Genomic DNA, 17,314 nt, shown 5'->3' with positions numbered 1-17,314 from the left:
TATCGGGCATACCGACCAACTAGTTAGCTCGTATTACAAGCGCTTCTCGCGAGCTTCGATCGTTTCGTGATTCTGAGTGCGAACACCTTTCGTTTGAACAAAATTTCCCAATTTTTAGCAAAAACATTCTCACTAAACGGAGCGACATGCTTACATGCTTCTTTAGAATTTACAGGTTCATGTTTCTATCATATCATAAAATGCTAATGGCTATGTAGGACAAACAAATGTAATACGAGTATATACATATATAAAATGTACTTTTTTTTACAAATACATGATCAGATTATATTTTATATATTTTTTGATGTTCCATGACAAACATGGTTTGGAATTTAAAGTTTGAGATTTGTATTTCCATAAGCTCCGTTAACAAGAGATGCGCATATCTACATTTGTGTTTCTTTAATAAACATGGTTGTGCTGCATTGCTAAATATTTATCTAGGGTTAAAAAATAAAAACGTTGAAAAATATTGTTAATGTCACATTTTATTGATTATTTAAGAAACAAAGTAGCAGACATGTGTTGACAAAAATAAAATTATTCTATTAGAATTAAAGGTTTATATTTTTCAGATAAATGTGTATGTAGAGCAATTGTAATTTATATGTTAATATACTTTTTTATTATTAACGTCATAGAATTATATCAATAATTTTTCAATCTTCTATGATAGAATACTAAAAGAGTTTTAGTAGCATAATAAGAAAATTTTATGAAGATTTTGTGCGTGTACGTGTGGATGTGGGTGTACGCGCGCGCGCGTGTGTGTGTGTGTGTGTGTGTGTGTGTGAGTTTGCTAACTGTATCTTAACACTTTTATATATAGAATAATAAGCTGAATTAATTCGTGTAAAGAAAATACACAGTTGTTTTTCAGAAAAGACATGTAGTTGCATATTGCAAATTGCATACATTTTTGAAAAGCACTATATATGTTTTCTTTATATCAATTGATTCATCTTATTATTCTGTACATAATAGTGTTAAGGTACAGTTACCAAAAAATAAATACAGTACAAGATATTTTATATTTCGTGTCAAAATGTGCTAGAATAAAATATAAAATATCTCATAAACTATTAATTTTTTCATACCTCTACTTTAATACTTTTGTATGCAGAATAACTAGAAGAATCATATTACGTAAAAAAAATCGTACAATTCTATTTTAAAAAATGGTGATGACCTAGGCTTTATGTGACGAAAATTGATTTTACCATTATTTGTCCTCCTTCAGGCGGTACAACTTTCGTCTGGAAGATTTTTTTTTAAGACTCACCCTGTATATACATACACATATATATATATATATACACACACATATATATATAAATTACATAAGTGTTACAATTTAATTTTGTTTACACTTACGTGTCTCTTTCAAATTTTATTCTATTTTAATACTTGTAGCATTTTCCCGGTTCAAATGTCATCATAGCTAAGTAGGCATTTTTATGGTAAGCATAACAAATGATATATCGTAAGGCCAAATCCATGATGTGCAAATTTTTACTTTTTGAGCAAAAAAGTGGGATGAATGTCTTTTAGAGAAAGAGGGGACAATAAAAAATTATTTTATAATTAAATTTAAGTCTGAAGTATCTGCAAGATAAACTGATTATCTGCAAGAAAATTAAAAAAATTATGATCTTTATTACAGCAAAAGCACTGTATATGTTTTCGTTACACTTGCCTTTTATGATTTATTGTTTGATGAAATTTTATTATTCAAAGTGAAAGGAAATATATGTATTTAATTAGAACACAGAACTGTAAGGGCACAGAGCCGTAAGAATAATGGTGCTGCGCAGTAAAATGGTTGATTTTGGCAACACGAAATTTGTGAGGGGAAATGAGATGTAGAAATGGAAACGTGCTGAAGAGGGGAAAAACAATGTACTTATTGTTATAGCTCTTGCTATTTCTCCTGGCCGTTTGCCGAAGCAACAGTCTCAAGGTGAGAAAACTCTCAGAATCCCTGACCTACTTTCTTTTCTGGTAAAATATCTCCCTAAGGAATTTGATGGCCTCCTTCTTGCAGTTATGTGATTGAGTATTCCTTGAAATAAATTATTTTAATCCTTTGCAGTAACCCAGTATAGTAATTTCGTCGAAAAATAAGATATCTACTTTGGTCATAGTTCAATTGATTATCATAAGAAAATAATACAATTACATTTTAACCTCCGATTTATTTAAAATTTTTTACATAAAACGAACAATCTCGATATTAGATAGCTTAATTCGTATCGAAACATATATCAATTTACTTTGTCGAGTTATATAATTTATAATAATTATATAGTTTATTTTTGTTTTCGTAAGCAAATTCCATTTTCTCGCACTTGACGAACAAAAGATCAAGAGTTTGTTCTGTGATTTTGTCTCAATTAGGATATGCCAATGCGATATTAGACGAGCTGTAAGAATCAACGGAATTGTGAATAATGTGCGAACGTTGTCGTGACTGCAAATTGAAAAAGATCAAAATAAGAGAGAAGGGGTAAGGGAGTGAATTTCGACGAATGTGAAATTCACGCGGACAAAGAATCCAGCCTTTGCGTATAGAACGTGACAAAGCGTTTACGCTATCAGGAATAAATCTAATCTGTGTTTATGAGCGTGCGTATATTCACGTTTTCCATCGCGCGTTTTGTTCTCAGCCGATAAATTCGGATTTAATATTAGCCTGTTCCTCGCATCGCATCGGAGGGAACTTGGGAGAAAACCAAGTTAGCGTATGCTATTGGATAATCGCGTGCATTGAACTAAATGGGAAAGATAGGTAGTGTCATACTTCTTATCGTTATAAAGCAGCCGAAATAAGATTGAAGAAAAGTAACAGAGCATAGAAGAAACGCTTATATCATAATATGGATATATTCTGATTATTCGACGATTATTCGTCATTATCGCATATCGATGGATTTACTTAAGGATTAATTGTCATTTCGAGTGAACACAGCAAGACTGTCGATGGCTTCGGCAGTGCGAAGATAGCTAACAAGTTGGTGGTGTTGAATCGATAGAGATGGGTGAGCCTGGGGGTAGATAGGTAGAAGCAGGCAGACGAGGTCGTGGTGGCCCCTGCCTGCCACTCTTTGCTCGAGCTCTCTTTCCACCCTTCTCTTTTATCCCTGCGTGCAACCACCGCATCACCGTCGAAGCTCGACTCTTACACCTTCTTTTGCGCCTTCTCTCTCTCTCTCTCTCTCTCTCTCTCTCTCTCTCTCTCTCTCTCTCTCTCTCTCTCTCTCTCTCTCTCTCTCTCTCTCTCTCTCTCTCTCTCTCTCTCTTCTCTGTCTATCTTTATTTCTCTTAGCTACCTTCGCCTCCGTCTACCTTTTTCCTCTTCCTAGCTATTCGTCAAGCTTGAAATCGCGCTGGAATCGCACGCGCGGCTAAAGCTCCTTTCTTCTCCTCTCCTCTGCTGAGCCTCAGGGAGTTGCTCGTAATTGAGTTCTTTTGCATCGGACCCATCTTCGATGATGGAAGTATGCTTCCGCGCATATTAGATTCGGAGAGCACCAGTGAATTCTTTATTTTACATTGACCTTCAATTGCACGAGCTGCCGCTTCGCTTATTCGGTACGAACCGGATAGATGATCTCTCCTTATGATTATGCAATGCGCATGTATTTTAAGAAGACGGTTAGTTGCTAATGGCCGTGGATCTCCTAGCGCTGGAATCTTTGAGAGCTAGTCGGTCAGAAACATTCGAGGACACATATATATATATATGACACATATCTTGTTTATAATACTTTTCAAAGCTGAGATTATGAATGTCGTTAGTACCTATTTTCTCAACTTATTATTAGATTTCGATACGTATATTTATTAGATTTTTTGGTTGTTGTGCGTCGTGTCGACGGGATCTCCTCGTACAGTTCTCTTTGTATAGATCGTTTCCTTTGCTATATGTTCATACCATTTTATTTGACTCTGCGATGTATTCTTTCTCCAGACTACTTGATTTGGACCTTGTAGTCTCACTAGGTTTCTGTAAAATTTGGAAACAGTAAACTCGCCATGTTGTTAAGGAGAACATTTTATTATTGTCTTTAATATTATACCACTGAAGATGGCTCGGACAGGAGCCGAAACGTTTGGATTTTTGGAACTTGATGAATAAATCATTATAATATTTAAACGCATCGTGATCCACGTGTGACCCTTACAGCCTTTTCCAATCTATTTTTGTATATATATTACATTTACTATATGTTTTAACATATAGTATTTTGAAGAATTACTTTAATAAATTTTATTATATCATTACAAATCGTTGGACTTGTAGTGATAAAATTGCGAATCACAAAGAGATTGATATGTATATATATATATATATATATATATATATATATATACATATAAAAGATTCTTTCTTATTTTTATCAAAGTAATTTTATCGAATTAAAATTTTACATTAGTTTATACATGCATGATAAAGAAATTCTCGAATACTGCGCAAACTTGACGTTATCTAATCTTAATTCGTTACCATTTTGGGTAGCTACAGGTACACCGCAAATGCTTGAATTTGCTGTTGCTAAAACGGCTTTTCTCTTGAAAGTCAATCCGAGCGGAGTCCGTGGAGTCCGTAATGCTATGTTGGTGTTTGCGGTCGAGTCTCGATGCCGTTTTGTTCCTGAGCCACGAATCTGTCCGATTTCTCTTACGACCAAATAGTTCTTCTCTCTAAATCCTTCCGCATATTCCACGTCAAAGTTGACCGATAATTTTTCCCATCGATAAGATTTCCTGGTTTAATTTGTACACAAATAGGTCGTCGCTTGCATACGGTTGTATCGAGAGAGCAATTAGTTATTGTTTCAGACTATAATTTAAAGTCAGAGGGACGATTTGAGATATTTTCGCGCGCGCGCGAATTGTAAGCAGTAATTATAAGATTATAGTCATTGGATAAAATTGATGTCCATATGAATGGGTACCAATATTATGTAGTTCGTATATGTATAATATATAAGGCAGTTGGCACGCATATTACGTATAAGATTTCTTGCATTAATTTATTTTATGCTTTAATATGATTTTATGATTTATGATAAACCCCCCTTATTAATTATTTATTAATTAGATTGTTTTATAGCACATTTCTTGAAGATTTTTTGATATAAAATATATTATACATAATACATATTTATTTTTCACTTTTTCATTTTTTAATTATATCTCTTCACATGTGATTATCGCTATCAGGTATAGAGAAATATTAATCTTACAGTATACAAGGAGCATAACGATTTTTTAACCTATTTTTTATTGATTTCTCTTCTTCTCTCCCTCCCTCCCTCTCTCTCTCTCTCTCTCTCTCTCTCTCTCTCTCTCTCTCTCTCTCTCTCTCTCTCTTCTCTCTCTCTCTCTAATCAATTTGAGATTGATATTTTCTTAATAAAGAAATATCGCGAAATGTTATGAGCAAATGGAAATAGATGAATCTTTGACAGCTTTCTAAGCTTTAGAAATGCAAAATTGTAAAAAGATCTTATCGTTGAATTTTTAGCGGACTATTAATTTAAAAAAATTTATAATTTGAGAATTAATTATAAAGATATTAAATGTAGTAAATGGACAATATTATACTTCCAGTGGTAGTTCCTGTTTTGATATTCTTATTATATTTTTAATAAAAAACTCGATTCTAACTTGGTTCAGAAATTAATGAAAATATCATTACATTTGAGGGAACATCCTGTATGCATCAAAGATACAAAAGATGTGTATGGAGTAGAATTGTAGTCTTTTATTTTAGTGCATGTGCGTTGCGTCGCGTCATTAAATAAATAATTTATTGAAGCTATATCATTTCGTTGAAATCACGGCAACGCAATGTTGTGTTCGTCAGGATTGTCAATTCGTTAGCCCAGTTCCACATCTTTTTTGCTCGAAGTGTGTCCATTAACCTGGAAACTGAAGGTCCGAAACAAAAACCACCTCGAGCGAGTCAACTCGGTTTCCAGCTTTGTTGTCAGACGCAATATTACTATACAGTAGTTTCTGGTAAACTAAACAGGATCTCCGCTCCGCGACACATTCACTCGCAGTCCTGCGTATACACTGTTTCGTGGTGAAAGAGAAAGAGAGAGAGAGAGAGAAAAGGAAAAGAACAGCATCGTTCGCGAGATCGTCGCTTGCGACACGCGTCGACTGCATCAGACGTAAAACTGGATTCCAGCGGTTCTCGAAGAAATAAATTTCACGCACGTCTCGCGCACGTGTCTCACATGGAAAATCACGCAGTGATACCTTTTCCCATTTTTTATAAGTACTAATATCTTCTGTCATCTGTCATCATTGATAATGCAATATATGATTGATGATTAGTGTGCTTATTTTTTTGTAAGCATTCTGCGATTCTATCGTTTTTAACGCTTTATAATGGTTGATTCGTCTAACACACGACTAAAACATTTTGGATTTTAAGATATTAGGTTTTCGTTATTATTATAATTAAAACTCTATATCTAGTTACTTACACTTTAACACTAAAGAATACAAATTCCATAAAAGTAAAACTCATTTTTATGCACTTAAAGAAAGTTGGACATGACTTTTCTTACATTCAAAGAGAGTATTTCGCATCCTTGATTAATGACTAGTGCCTTGATTGAAAAGTTTATTTCTGAAAAGATTTAATTTCACTTTTGGACAGCCTCTGGTCGATGAATGACACAATTCTTTCAGGAATGTATCTTTGCTCGTCTTTGTTAAAAGAAAACAAAAAGAAAAACACACACATACACACTTTCACACACGCGTGCGCGCGTCTAAAAGATATAGCCATGTGTTATTTCGATGAAATTATCTAATGTGTGTGTAAATATAGTAATTAAATTTATGCTCTATTAATCTTATTCTATTGTTATTCATTCTATGTCCAAGTATGGCTACGGAATAAATATCATATTTTTAATAAGTTATGAATATCCTTTAATCGATAATAATCAATCTCATGCAATAAACTATTTTGAATTAGCCATAGCCGATCGCGGTACATCAAATCGCGCATGATGCAGAAATTGATTCTCTCATTTATCTTCGATTACTGTTTCATTATATTAAACATTCTTTCCTATATAATAATCTTAACTCGACAGACGCAATGTATTTGACATCTTATCTTTATCTTTTTTGAATATATATATATACACTTGTAGTATATATGTTGCATTAAATGCACACGGACATATGATTGTATATAATACAGTTGCATAAAGAGCACCAATGTAAATCTCAAATTAAGTTCAACACATATGCATAGAAATCCATGTGTCGGCAAATTCCCAAAAGTACTGTTACATATAGCAGAGAAACTACGAAATACTCGACCCGTTTATTTAGAAAGTATCGTATGTACCATTATTCACCTGCAACCAGTCTGGGAATTCTCTCGAAGCGATTGAAATGTTGGCGTGCGCGTACGAATTCAAGAATTTGTAATTTAACTCTAAATTGTTCTTGTATGCATCCGACGCGTTAATTAATAATTTCCAATTTGCTTATGCATTCATTATTAAAAGAAAGAATAAAATGTATTTAAAATATATCAATTTTTTTGCCCTTTTACAAGTGTCTTGTAATCGAATTCGTAATTTCCTCGCATACACTCGTCACTCGAAGCGTCGATTAGGAAATTCTATTATTATAAGTTCCCTTTTTCCTCTCCTGCATTTGTTTATTCAATGACACATTCGTTTTCAATGTTTATTTTGTTTATAACTTTTATATATACATTTGTATTTATTACTCAAAGTACTGCTTTCAAAGAGGAGTGATTATTAACGTCCTCGCTCGACCAACAATTTGTCAATGTTGTGATTCTAGCATATATATTACGATTAAAAAATGAAACAAATTACATGACATAATTATACACTACGATAAAATAAATGATGCGAATATCAATATTTAGTGAAATCTAGCAACATACGTATTCGCTCTTTTCCCAATTTCTTTGTTTTATTGAAGCTTTACTGATGCACACATTTCTCGGATAGATAAATTAAATTAATTTTTGCTATAATTTCCAAGACGTTTGTAGAAATTGCGCAAAACGTATGCAAAATGCAAAATTATGCTTAAATTAATGAAAGTTCTCAGTACGTTAAAATCCTGGCAGAAAAGTAATTAAAATGACCGAAATGCAAAGAGATTTCTTCATTAATGCGTGTTTTAAAAAATGTACTACTTTTATTTTGGCAGAGTTTAATCTCTTTATTATCTATTCGTGGTCTTTCTTTTTGGTGATTTTTGACATTGTTTGTGGTGTAAGTACATGCAGATATATTCTCTTTTAGCCTGATCTCTTTCGCTTAGAGAGAGAGTGAGTGAGTGAGAGAGAGAGAGAGAGAGAGAGAGAGAGAGAGAGAGAGAGAGAGAGAGAGAGAGAGAGAGAGAGAGAGAGAGAGAGAGAGAGAGAGAGAGAGAGAGAGAGAGAGAGAGAGAGAGAGAGAGAAAGGAGGGGGGAGGGGGAGGGGGAGAATGATGACGAAGGAAAACAGAATCGCCGCGCGTTTTATTCCACAGCATATTATCCTATATAGCCCATTTATTTATGAAAGGGTAGAAGTCTCTTATTTTTATATATATATAAAGATAAACAGAAAATACCTTGATGTATGACTATGAATATAAAACACTTTTTTATCGCTATAGGTTATAAAAGATTGCTGCGATTGCTCTTCGGAATTATAGCTGCATTACAGGATTATGAGAAAGTGTTTGGATCTTTCAATTTTGGGTATATGGAAAATCGACATTTTTATACACAAGGAAAAATGTACAAAAATATTTAAATTATTGCACTGTTTGTGAATTAAATAATATTACTATACCAATCGCTAAACAATTAGGAACATTAAATAATTATATAATTGTTATATTTAATTTGGAATTTCTCAATTGATATTATTTGCATATAACTAACGAAATAGGTATTTAAACATAAACTTTCGTACAAAACAAGAAATATAGAAATATGCTTTGATTAGAATTTCAAGTAAAACTGTTTTTGATAAAGAAATTAAATAATTCTGTTTTGAATATACAGTAGTAATATTTCTATTATCAGTTGTGTGTGATCTTAATCTTTTACGACTTAAAAATTTCGCTGAATTTTATTTATTATTCCTTAATTCACATTTCTTTTAAATCTTTTTAGTTAATATAACTATATTTATTAGAAAAAAATTAAAGTTATGCAATCTTTTCTTGAATAAAAAATAAATATGTGCATTATAAATATAATAAATGTTTTTTAGAAGAATTAAATAGCATCTAAAAAGTCAGTCGGTTAAATATAGTTACGGTTTATGATGGAATAATAGAATGATATTGATTTCTTTTGCTTTTAGGCGAAATAATTTATCTCTTGGTTGAAAATAGAATTTCTGGTACATAAAGATAATACGCTAAATGTTAAAAGTTAATATAAACAAAGTTAAATATTAACATTTATTGCACATTTTTACATAAGTATGTACAAGTGTCATTAACATATTTGCGGAAACCAAGTAATGAGCGCAAAATGAACCTATTTGATTCTGACATGAGTCATGGTGGCATAATTCCAGACAGAAACTTAGATGCATGTATGAACCAAGGGAGTTTCGTTAGCGCATAGGTGTACCTATGCAAATTATTAATGTTGGGCCAGGAAATACATATATCCACATAATAAATTTATTAAAATTTAATATTTTTGTCTTGTTTGAGATTGAATGACACTCCGGAATTATCAAATATAGCACAAGAATAAATAAAGTTGGCTTACCTATATGATTACAAGTACGTATAACACACAAATCAATTATTAGCATATCATATTAATTAAAAGTAAGTGATATTTAAGGCTATTAAAAACAACTTTGGAAATAATTTAAGGCGCGCGCACACACGCACGCACGCACGCACGCACGCACGCACGCACACACACACACACACACACACACACACACACACACACACACACACACGCGCGCGCGCGCAAATAACAGCGCAGATAGCTGCTAAATTTATTTCTTGGATATTTTGAATCAATAATTATTGTAAAAATTAATTTATTTTACTCACACTTATGTGACATATAATAGTAATTATAATAATTAATCTTGGCAACAGATTGTTGTATATACGTAATACGAGACGCCATCATATGTCTTAATTCTCAAAGAATGTGTATAAATGTCAGGACTAGCAGCCTATTATCGTTGTACGTATTGTCCAACAGGAAATTCTTTATAATGGAAAACTACATTTTCTTTCCAAGGAGCACTTTCTTTGAAGTCTCCGTACTGTACACGATCTGAAAGACGGTAGCACGGTCGAGGCAACACTCTCGTTCGCCAGAAGAGGATGAAGTTTCCGCGTTGTGCACGTGTAAGCAGCCGAAAATCCGGGGTTTCACACCGTACAGTCAAGAATGCATGATAACGCCGGGTAGTCAACTTTTTTCATTAAATCAAGCTGAAGCATTCTGAAATCGTGTTTCTCACACTTTTGTTGTACTAACGCTCCCAGTAGTTGCGTCGTGTGCACATGAGTTGCCAAACCGGAACAAATTGTCAACTGTGTACAACTTGAGTGTATTAACAAGGAAATGCATGACAGTGTGTTCGATTTTGCCGTTCGATTTTAATAAATTTTATATATGTTTCTCACACACACACGCACACACACACACGTGCAGCACAACTTAATATAAGAGTTACATATGTTTTTATAACATATACCTTCTTCATACGCTTAGGAATTAATTTGATATAATTAGGAATTAATTTAGGTATCAATTAATTAAAAAATAAACAATCTTTATTTATTACTCATTACTATAGTCTCGGCACATTTGATTTTAAGCGGCTATCATCAAAATTGCGAAATATATAAAAAAAATTTTTTACGAAAAATTAATCGTGCGTCTAGAATTTTTGATATTGTTATATTTTTCATTATACTTCTCTACTCCATTGTTATTCCTATTTTAGAATCTTAGAATTTTCATAAAAACAAAAATTAATGAGCGTTTTTAAAAATGTAAAATTCTTATCTATATATATGTAATAATATTATTTCTCGATATTTTGCTTTTACGAAATGTGCTATAAATGTTGCACTACATGTGCTGCGCTATACGTGCGTGCAATTAGGAATATCTATCTTCGTTATTACCCTATGGCATTGGATGTAATGTACAGCGAACAAGTAGTTGCCAAGTACGGTACAAGCACGGTACTTGTATACGGACAAATATAAACGTAGCACGCGCCAACTGCGAATAAAGCGCTGACATAAAGCGTTCTATTCTCTTTCCATATATCTTTTTGAATTTATTCGGTAATCTTTTCTCACGTAATTATATATGACGAAACAAATATTCGTATATTTTGATTTATCAAAATTTTCAAAATTAAGATGTTATGCATTTAAAAGTTGTAATTTTTTCCAATGTATTTATAAATATATTTTTAAATATTTCTTTACAAACTTTATAATGTACCTCTCGTTCAACATGCATGCATATATTTCTGTTTCAGGAACGTATTTTATTCTATACGACTTTATTGACTTCTTCGAGAAAGATCAAGCCAGTTTTCTGGAGCGAGACAAGTTTCTCAACATCATCAATTCTATCTTCAAGAATATGTCGCAAATCGAGCGCGAAGCCATCATTTTCCAAGTAAGTCTCGTTGTACATTTTCGTTCATCGCACTATGTATTATATTCTTAAACTTTTATAAAATATTACGAACTTGAATGTAATACAATAATGACAAACAATTGGAAAATAATATATGTATATATAAACATTACTCATAACATTTATATAAATATTGTTTTATATGCACGCAAAAAGTATTTCCTCTATATCATTTCTATTATTACCATTATATTACTATTTAATGACAATTTTTCATCAGTTTTTGGAGTTGCGTTTTTCTTGGGAGAAATGTTAAAAGCAGTCGATACCTCGAATACAAATTCTTTCTTTTAAATCGCATTTTTTAAAGCGAGTTTCCCTGATTCCTCTGATGTTTTTAAAAAAACTACGCAACCAGTTTTAAAAAAATCGGTATCGAAAAATTAACCCCACCACCGCCATTCCCGGAAAATTCTACCCCTGTTTCATATATAATTCTTTAAAATTCGGTCTATTAACAAATGAGTAGTTCGCGGAAAACGTTGCAAGAAAACGTTGCATCTGTGCCTGAATTTACCCCCCCCCCCCTTACTGTCGACAAAGACGTAGTTCTACGTCAACTTTTTCTATTTTAATCGTTTATAACTAATGAATCACAAAATAAAAAGAATACAAGTACAATACAAAATACAAAGTAAAGAGAAATATTAATATTTCATTCCTAATAGATTTATTTATACGAACAAATAGAACGCGCTTTAAAGCGCGCGTTTTAGTGTTAAACGCGATTAAATTCTGCAAAGCAAGATCTTTCACGGGGGATTGAGATAACGTTCGAATTATGTTCCTCATACAGAAATATATGTGTATGCGTCGACCAGAGGTGCAGAGCATGCAGCACTCTGCGACCCATATTTTTTTGCAAACTAACCACTCAGCGAGACCTGAGGCTCTCGGCTGTATTCATTGGCCTCGAGCGTTCTTCTTGTTAGCAAACTTCAACTTGTAACTGTCGCTAAGTCGGTTCAGGCTTCTTTTTTGTAGCATAGAAAAACATACGGACCATACTTATGTCAGATGTCAATTTAACTTCCCACGGTTTGCCAATGGATAGATATGTATACACACGCGCGCGTTTGCGTCCTCTTTCTCTTTTGTAACCAAATGAAATTATAACAAATATAATTTCTAACAAAGAGAATTTTTTATAAATATAATTCTTAATTTTTTATGTTTTTTATGACAATTAATTTGTAATATACCTTGTTAATTCGAAGCAACATAAAATTGCACTACATCTTCTTCTTCTACTATGTCTATTTGTTTAAATGCCCATGCACATACGTGTTGCGAATCATCATGGATTCCAAGTATTGCAGTATTGCAGTATTGCAGTATTGCAGTATTGCAGTATTGCAGTAATATGTATGTATGTACGTACGTATGTATGGAAAAATATTCTGTTAAAAATATACGCCAGCATCCGTTCCTTTCTCTAAAAAAAGATCGGCCATGATTATATAATATTATTAAACGTACATTTCTCACTGACGCGTATCGCGTCAGATATGGGCGGGTGTAAAGTGAAAAACCGTTAATTGGAACGCCTACTCGCTGCTCGCTGCTCCTCTATTCCTTTTTCTACGGCTTTTTCCGCGCGTTTCCATCTTTTTGCGCGCGCGTGGATTTTCCGCGAATCAGAGACATGGCAGTGCCCTGTATAATTGTGATTATATAACAAATCATGATTTTTTTCTAATCAGAAACAATTCTGCCTATCGACTAGTAAAGTCTAAATTTCTATTTGATTTGGAAGAGAATATTTATCAATCTTTCAGCTTTCGATAGCAACGAACGATTGCAATTAAACCTAATGCTATTCCACTCGTCCTCATATCACAAATTCAAATTATTTCCAATGTATCATCGAAAGAATTCTTATTTGTACATAATAAGTTTTAATTTCATTAATTTAATAAAATTTATCTTGTATAACGATATATCTATTAATATATATACGTATTAAAACAGTCGTATTAAACAATTAGGACAATTTCATGGATATAATGGGTTTCATTACATTCTTTTCTATAGAGAGTCAACATTTCTAGAAGTGTAATCGCCATGATATCTCATGCGATAGTTTTGTCGGGAATATTTGTTTTATGTGATTTTGTGTCAATTGTGCTTTTTGTGATTTATGTGATATCTATGAACTGATTTCCAGTAGTCTAGTCTTTTTTCCAGAATATGTTGTGTGCATAATATGCATTTCAGCAGCAAACACATAATTATTATATAGCGAAGAAGTAAGAGATAATTAAAATAACGAGTGAGATTTATGGAACACCATCGCTCATATCGAAACGACTTTTACATCATAATCGTCGATTCGTTCATTATTAACGCGTTTGTCGAAAGCCATCATATAAATTAAATTCGCGCAAAACAAAAGTTATTTTTCCAAGTGAAAGGTATAAGGCTGGAGTGTTACTCCAATACATACTCGCCGAATTTTATATGTATAGGGGAGACCGGGGCTGGTTGTGACATTTTTTCTATAAAGTGTCTCAACTCTTTGATTATGTTGTTCTTATAAATGAATCTAGGCTTGCTAGATTCAGTAACTAATCGGGATTTAAATTTAATAATAATTTTATCTAACCGCTCATTAGAAATTATATAAATTAAAAAATTCTGAAAAAAGAGACATGTAACTTTTTACCCCACACCAGGGGCTGGTTGTTACACCACACGGGGAAAATTGTTACAACAAAAAAACAAATGTAATCTCAAACTTTTTATTAAGAATAATCATGGTTTGTCTTCTTAATTCGAACAAAAATGAAATATTATTGTTTGTAACGAATTACAAAAAAAGTTTTACTTAGTCCAAGTAATAATATGGTCACAACCTGCCCCGAGAAAATGTCACTTTTAGCCCCAACACCAAAACTAACCTCTTAAGATTAAATATTAAAACACAAATATTTGTAAAGCTTATAAAAGTAAGGTTTATTGTAAACAGAAGGAATTAGAGAGTATATACCACAACATACACATTTTCGGTTAGCTACCGTTGGCACTGTAACAACCTACCCCTGTAACAACCAGCCCCAGTCTCCCCTACATATATGTATACACATCAGACGGAAATAATGGCAATGCATAAAGTTTATTTAACATAAATTTCAATCTTTCCTTGTTTCTCTTTTGTCTCTTAAAAGATGTACATATAAAATTGCGCGTTTTAAATTAATAATATATAATTATAATAGATAGATTTGATACCCCAGTGAGCATCACACATATGTATAAGTACTTTCCCAATACTGATTGCGAGAATAGCTCAATATTTCAATTATCAGCGTATATCGCTTGGTCTTTCAATTCGCGCAATTGCAATACTTTTACAACTGCAGTAGTATGAACAGATTGTACATAAAGAATATACTATAGAACTATAGAATGTCAAATGTAAGTGTGTAATCTAAGTGTATTTGGAAAGTGGCGAACATTGCTAAGACACGATTGTCTCTTACAATTGATCAATATTGTTTCAATCTTCGTACGAGCATGTGACATGGAATATTTTGTAATAGTAAAAAATTGTGACTGGTTTTATACATACGTGTATGTATTATAGTTAATAATTGCGTTCATTTTTTTTTCAAAATGAGACAAAGTAGCCTCTGTGGAGACGGTAGTAGTGCTCTCGCGCAAAATTTCATAAAGGGGAACGAACACTTTGCAACGAATACGACACTTCCAGTAGGTTTTCTATATAGTGCGTAACGGGTCAGCTATGGTTACGGGGAAAATCGATATCGTTATGTACTGAGGTAATGTCACTCTTCAAAGAGCTTCATTCTGCTGGCTGACCGCTAATTACTTTCCGATCAGCAGAATGGCACGTCAAAGTTGCTTTGTCAAGGGCTGTTTCATGGCTGCGTGAAACCTCGAGTTCCGTGTACATTTCATTAAGTATCCGGGAACAAGGCACGCCAGCAGAGCGAGGATGCCTTTCGTTTACGATGATACATACAGTGCGCGTAAAGGTCGCCGGGAACTCGTGTCTTTGATAAATTCATGCCGTCTGCTGATCCCGCCCACGCGCGACTTGCGCGAGTGATCGAACGAAATGAATTTGTAAAAGCGCGCACTTTACTGTCGTTTCGATTGCGAAGGAAATTGACGATACAAAGTGATCCGATACGTATAACCAGTAACCACCATCGATACCATAGTAATCTCTTTTAACCCGCGGGCTATAATCGCGTTACATTTGGATAAAAAACTATTTTCTTTTAAAACACGATTCATTAATAATTACGATGATAAAGACTGTAGAGAGATAGGAGATATAGGATGAATCAAACTCGCGCAATTTATTCGTGATATTTTATATATGTCATTATATTTTTGCTGTAAGAGACATTAAAAGAGATTTATTTCATTGGAAGATGCTTTAATTTCCTAGCACCTTCTTTTTCTCAATGATAAATGAGTAAAATGGGCCAATTTTAGCCTGTAAAAAGAGTAACGTAAGTTAAACATGTACTCTTACGTTTTTTGGGTCACTGAATACGATGGTAGCATTTTTATCCGTCTAAATTCGTGGGCAAAATTGGCCTAGTCTTAAAGGGGTTCGAAATAAATCATTTTTAATAGTAATTCGATTAGTAATGATTTTGTTCCAATTATTTAATTACTTGTATTATAGTTTAGTTTTATTATTTTTTCTTTTTACTAAAAACTAAGGAAATACTCCAAAATAAGAAATGCTAAATCTAACATGGCGAAATTAATATGATGCAAAAATTAAAGAAGATAATCAATTTCTTATTCAGAGAATCGGAAATCTCAACAGATGTGTGCACCTGCACACATTGTGCAGTTTTAAGGATGTTAAAATGGTGGACTCTCTTCCACATCATCTAGAAGCGTGTTAGGTTTTTTAAGGTAGACCTTCACCTGCGGAGCCCTATTATACTACTTTTCGTATTATATACTGTACTCTGTAACGTTTCATTTTTCGAAGTATTCCTTTAATTTTTAGTAAAAATGTATCTAATAAAACAAAATTATAATACAAATAATTAAATAATTGGAACAAAATTATCACTAACTGAATTATTATTAAAAGTGATTTATTTTGACTCCTTTAAGACGAATTTTGCTTACTTTTCCTACGGGTTTAGACGGATAAAAATGCTACCATCGTGTATTCAGCGATCCACAAACCATAAGAGTACATGTTTAACTTATGTTACACTTTTTAGGCCAAAATCGGCCCACTTTACGTATTGTCCTTTTGACGCAACATTAAATTAGTAAGACATTGGTCAAGATATAAAAGTGTCAAATTGAAACTAGACATGTTGTTTAATATTAAATTCTTAAACATTAATTGATAATCTTTAATGGGAATTTGTACGGATTTTTGTTTCAGTATACCGATTGGGATCGGATGAACGATGGTTATCAGAATCAGAGAGCGATAGCGGACATCGTGGGCGATTATTTCTTCATCTGCCCGTCCACACATTTTGCGCAATTATTCGCAGATCGCGGCATGAAGGTCTACTACTACTTTTTCACGCAGGTAATGCTATCTCTGTCGTTACGTTCGGTTATAGAACAGATATT

At 33.0% G+C, this 17,314-nt stretch overlaps 1 protein-coding gene across 6 annotated transcripts in view; it reads left to right on the top strand.

Moving 5' to 3' along the window:
• The window catches only part of LOC139780611 (acetylcholinesterase-like), a 98,410-nt gene that overhangs the window by 56,028 nt on the left and 25,068 nt on the right, over positions 1–17,314 (top strand). For all 6 annotated transcript variants that reach the window (XM_071719335.1, XM_071719340.1, XM_071719339.1 and 3 more), the window contains 2 exons: positions 11,562–11,704; positions 17,118–17,270. In XM_071719335.1, coding sequence (XP_071575436.1) covers positions 11,562–11,704; positions 17,118–17,270 — 296 coding nt within the window. The remainder of the gene's footprint in view (positions 1–11,561; positions 11,705–17,117; positions 17,271–17,314) is intronic.

Source organism: Temnothorax nylanderi, unplaced genomic scaffold, assembly GCF_030848795.1.
Source record: "Temnothorax nylanderi isolate EJ_2023f unplaced genomic scaffold, tnyl_v1.0 TNYL_tig0287_pilon, whole genome shotgun sequence".
Classification (NCBI taxonomy): Eukaryota; Metazoa; Arthropoda; class Insecta; order Hymenoptera; family Formicidae; genus Temnothorax; species Temnothorax nylanderi.
This window is presented reverse-complemented; position numbering and strand designations above follow the sequence as displayed.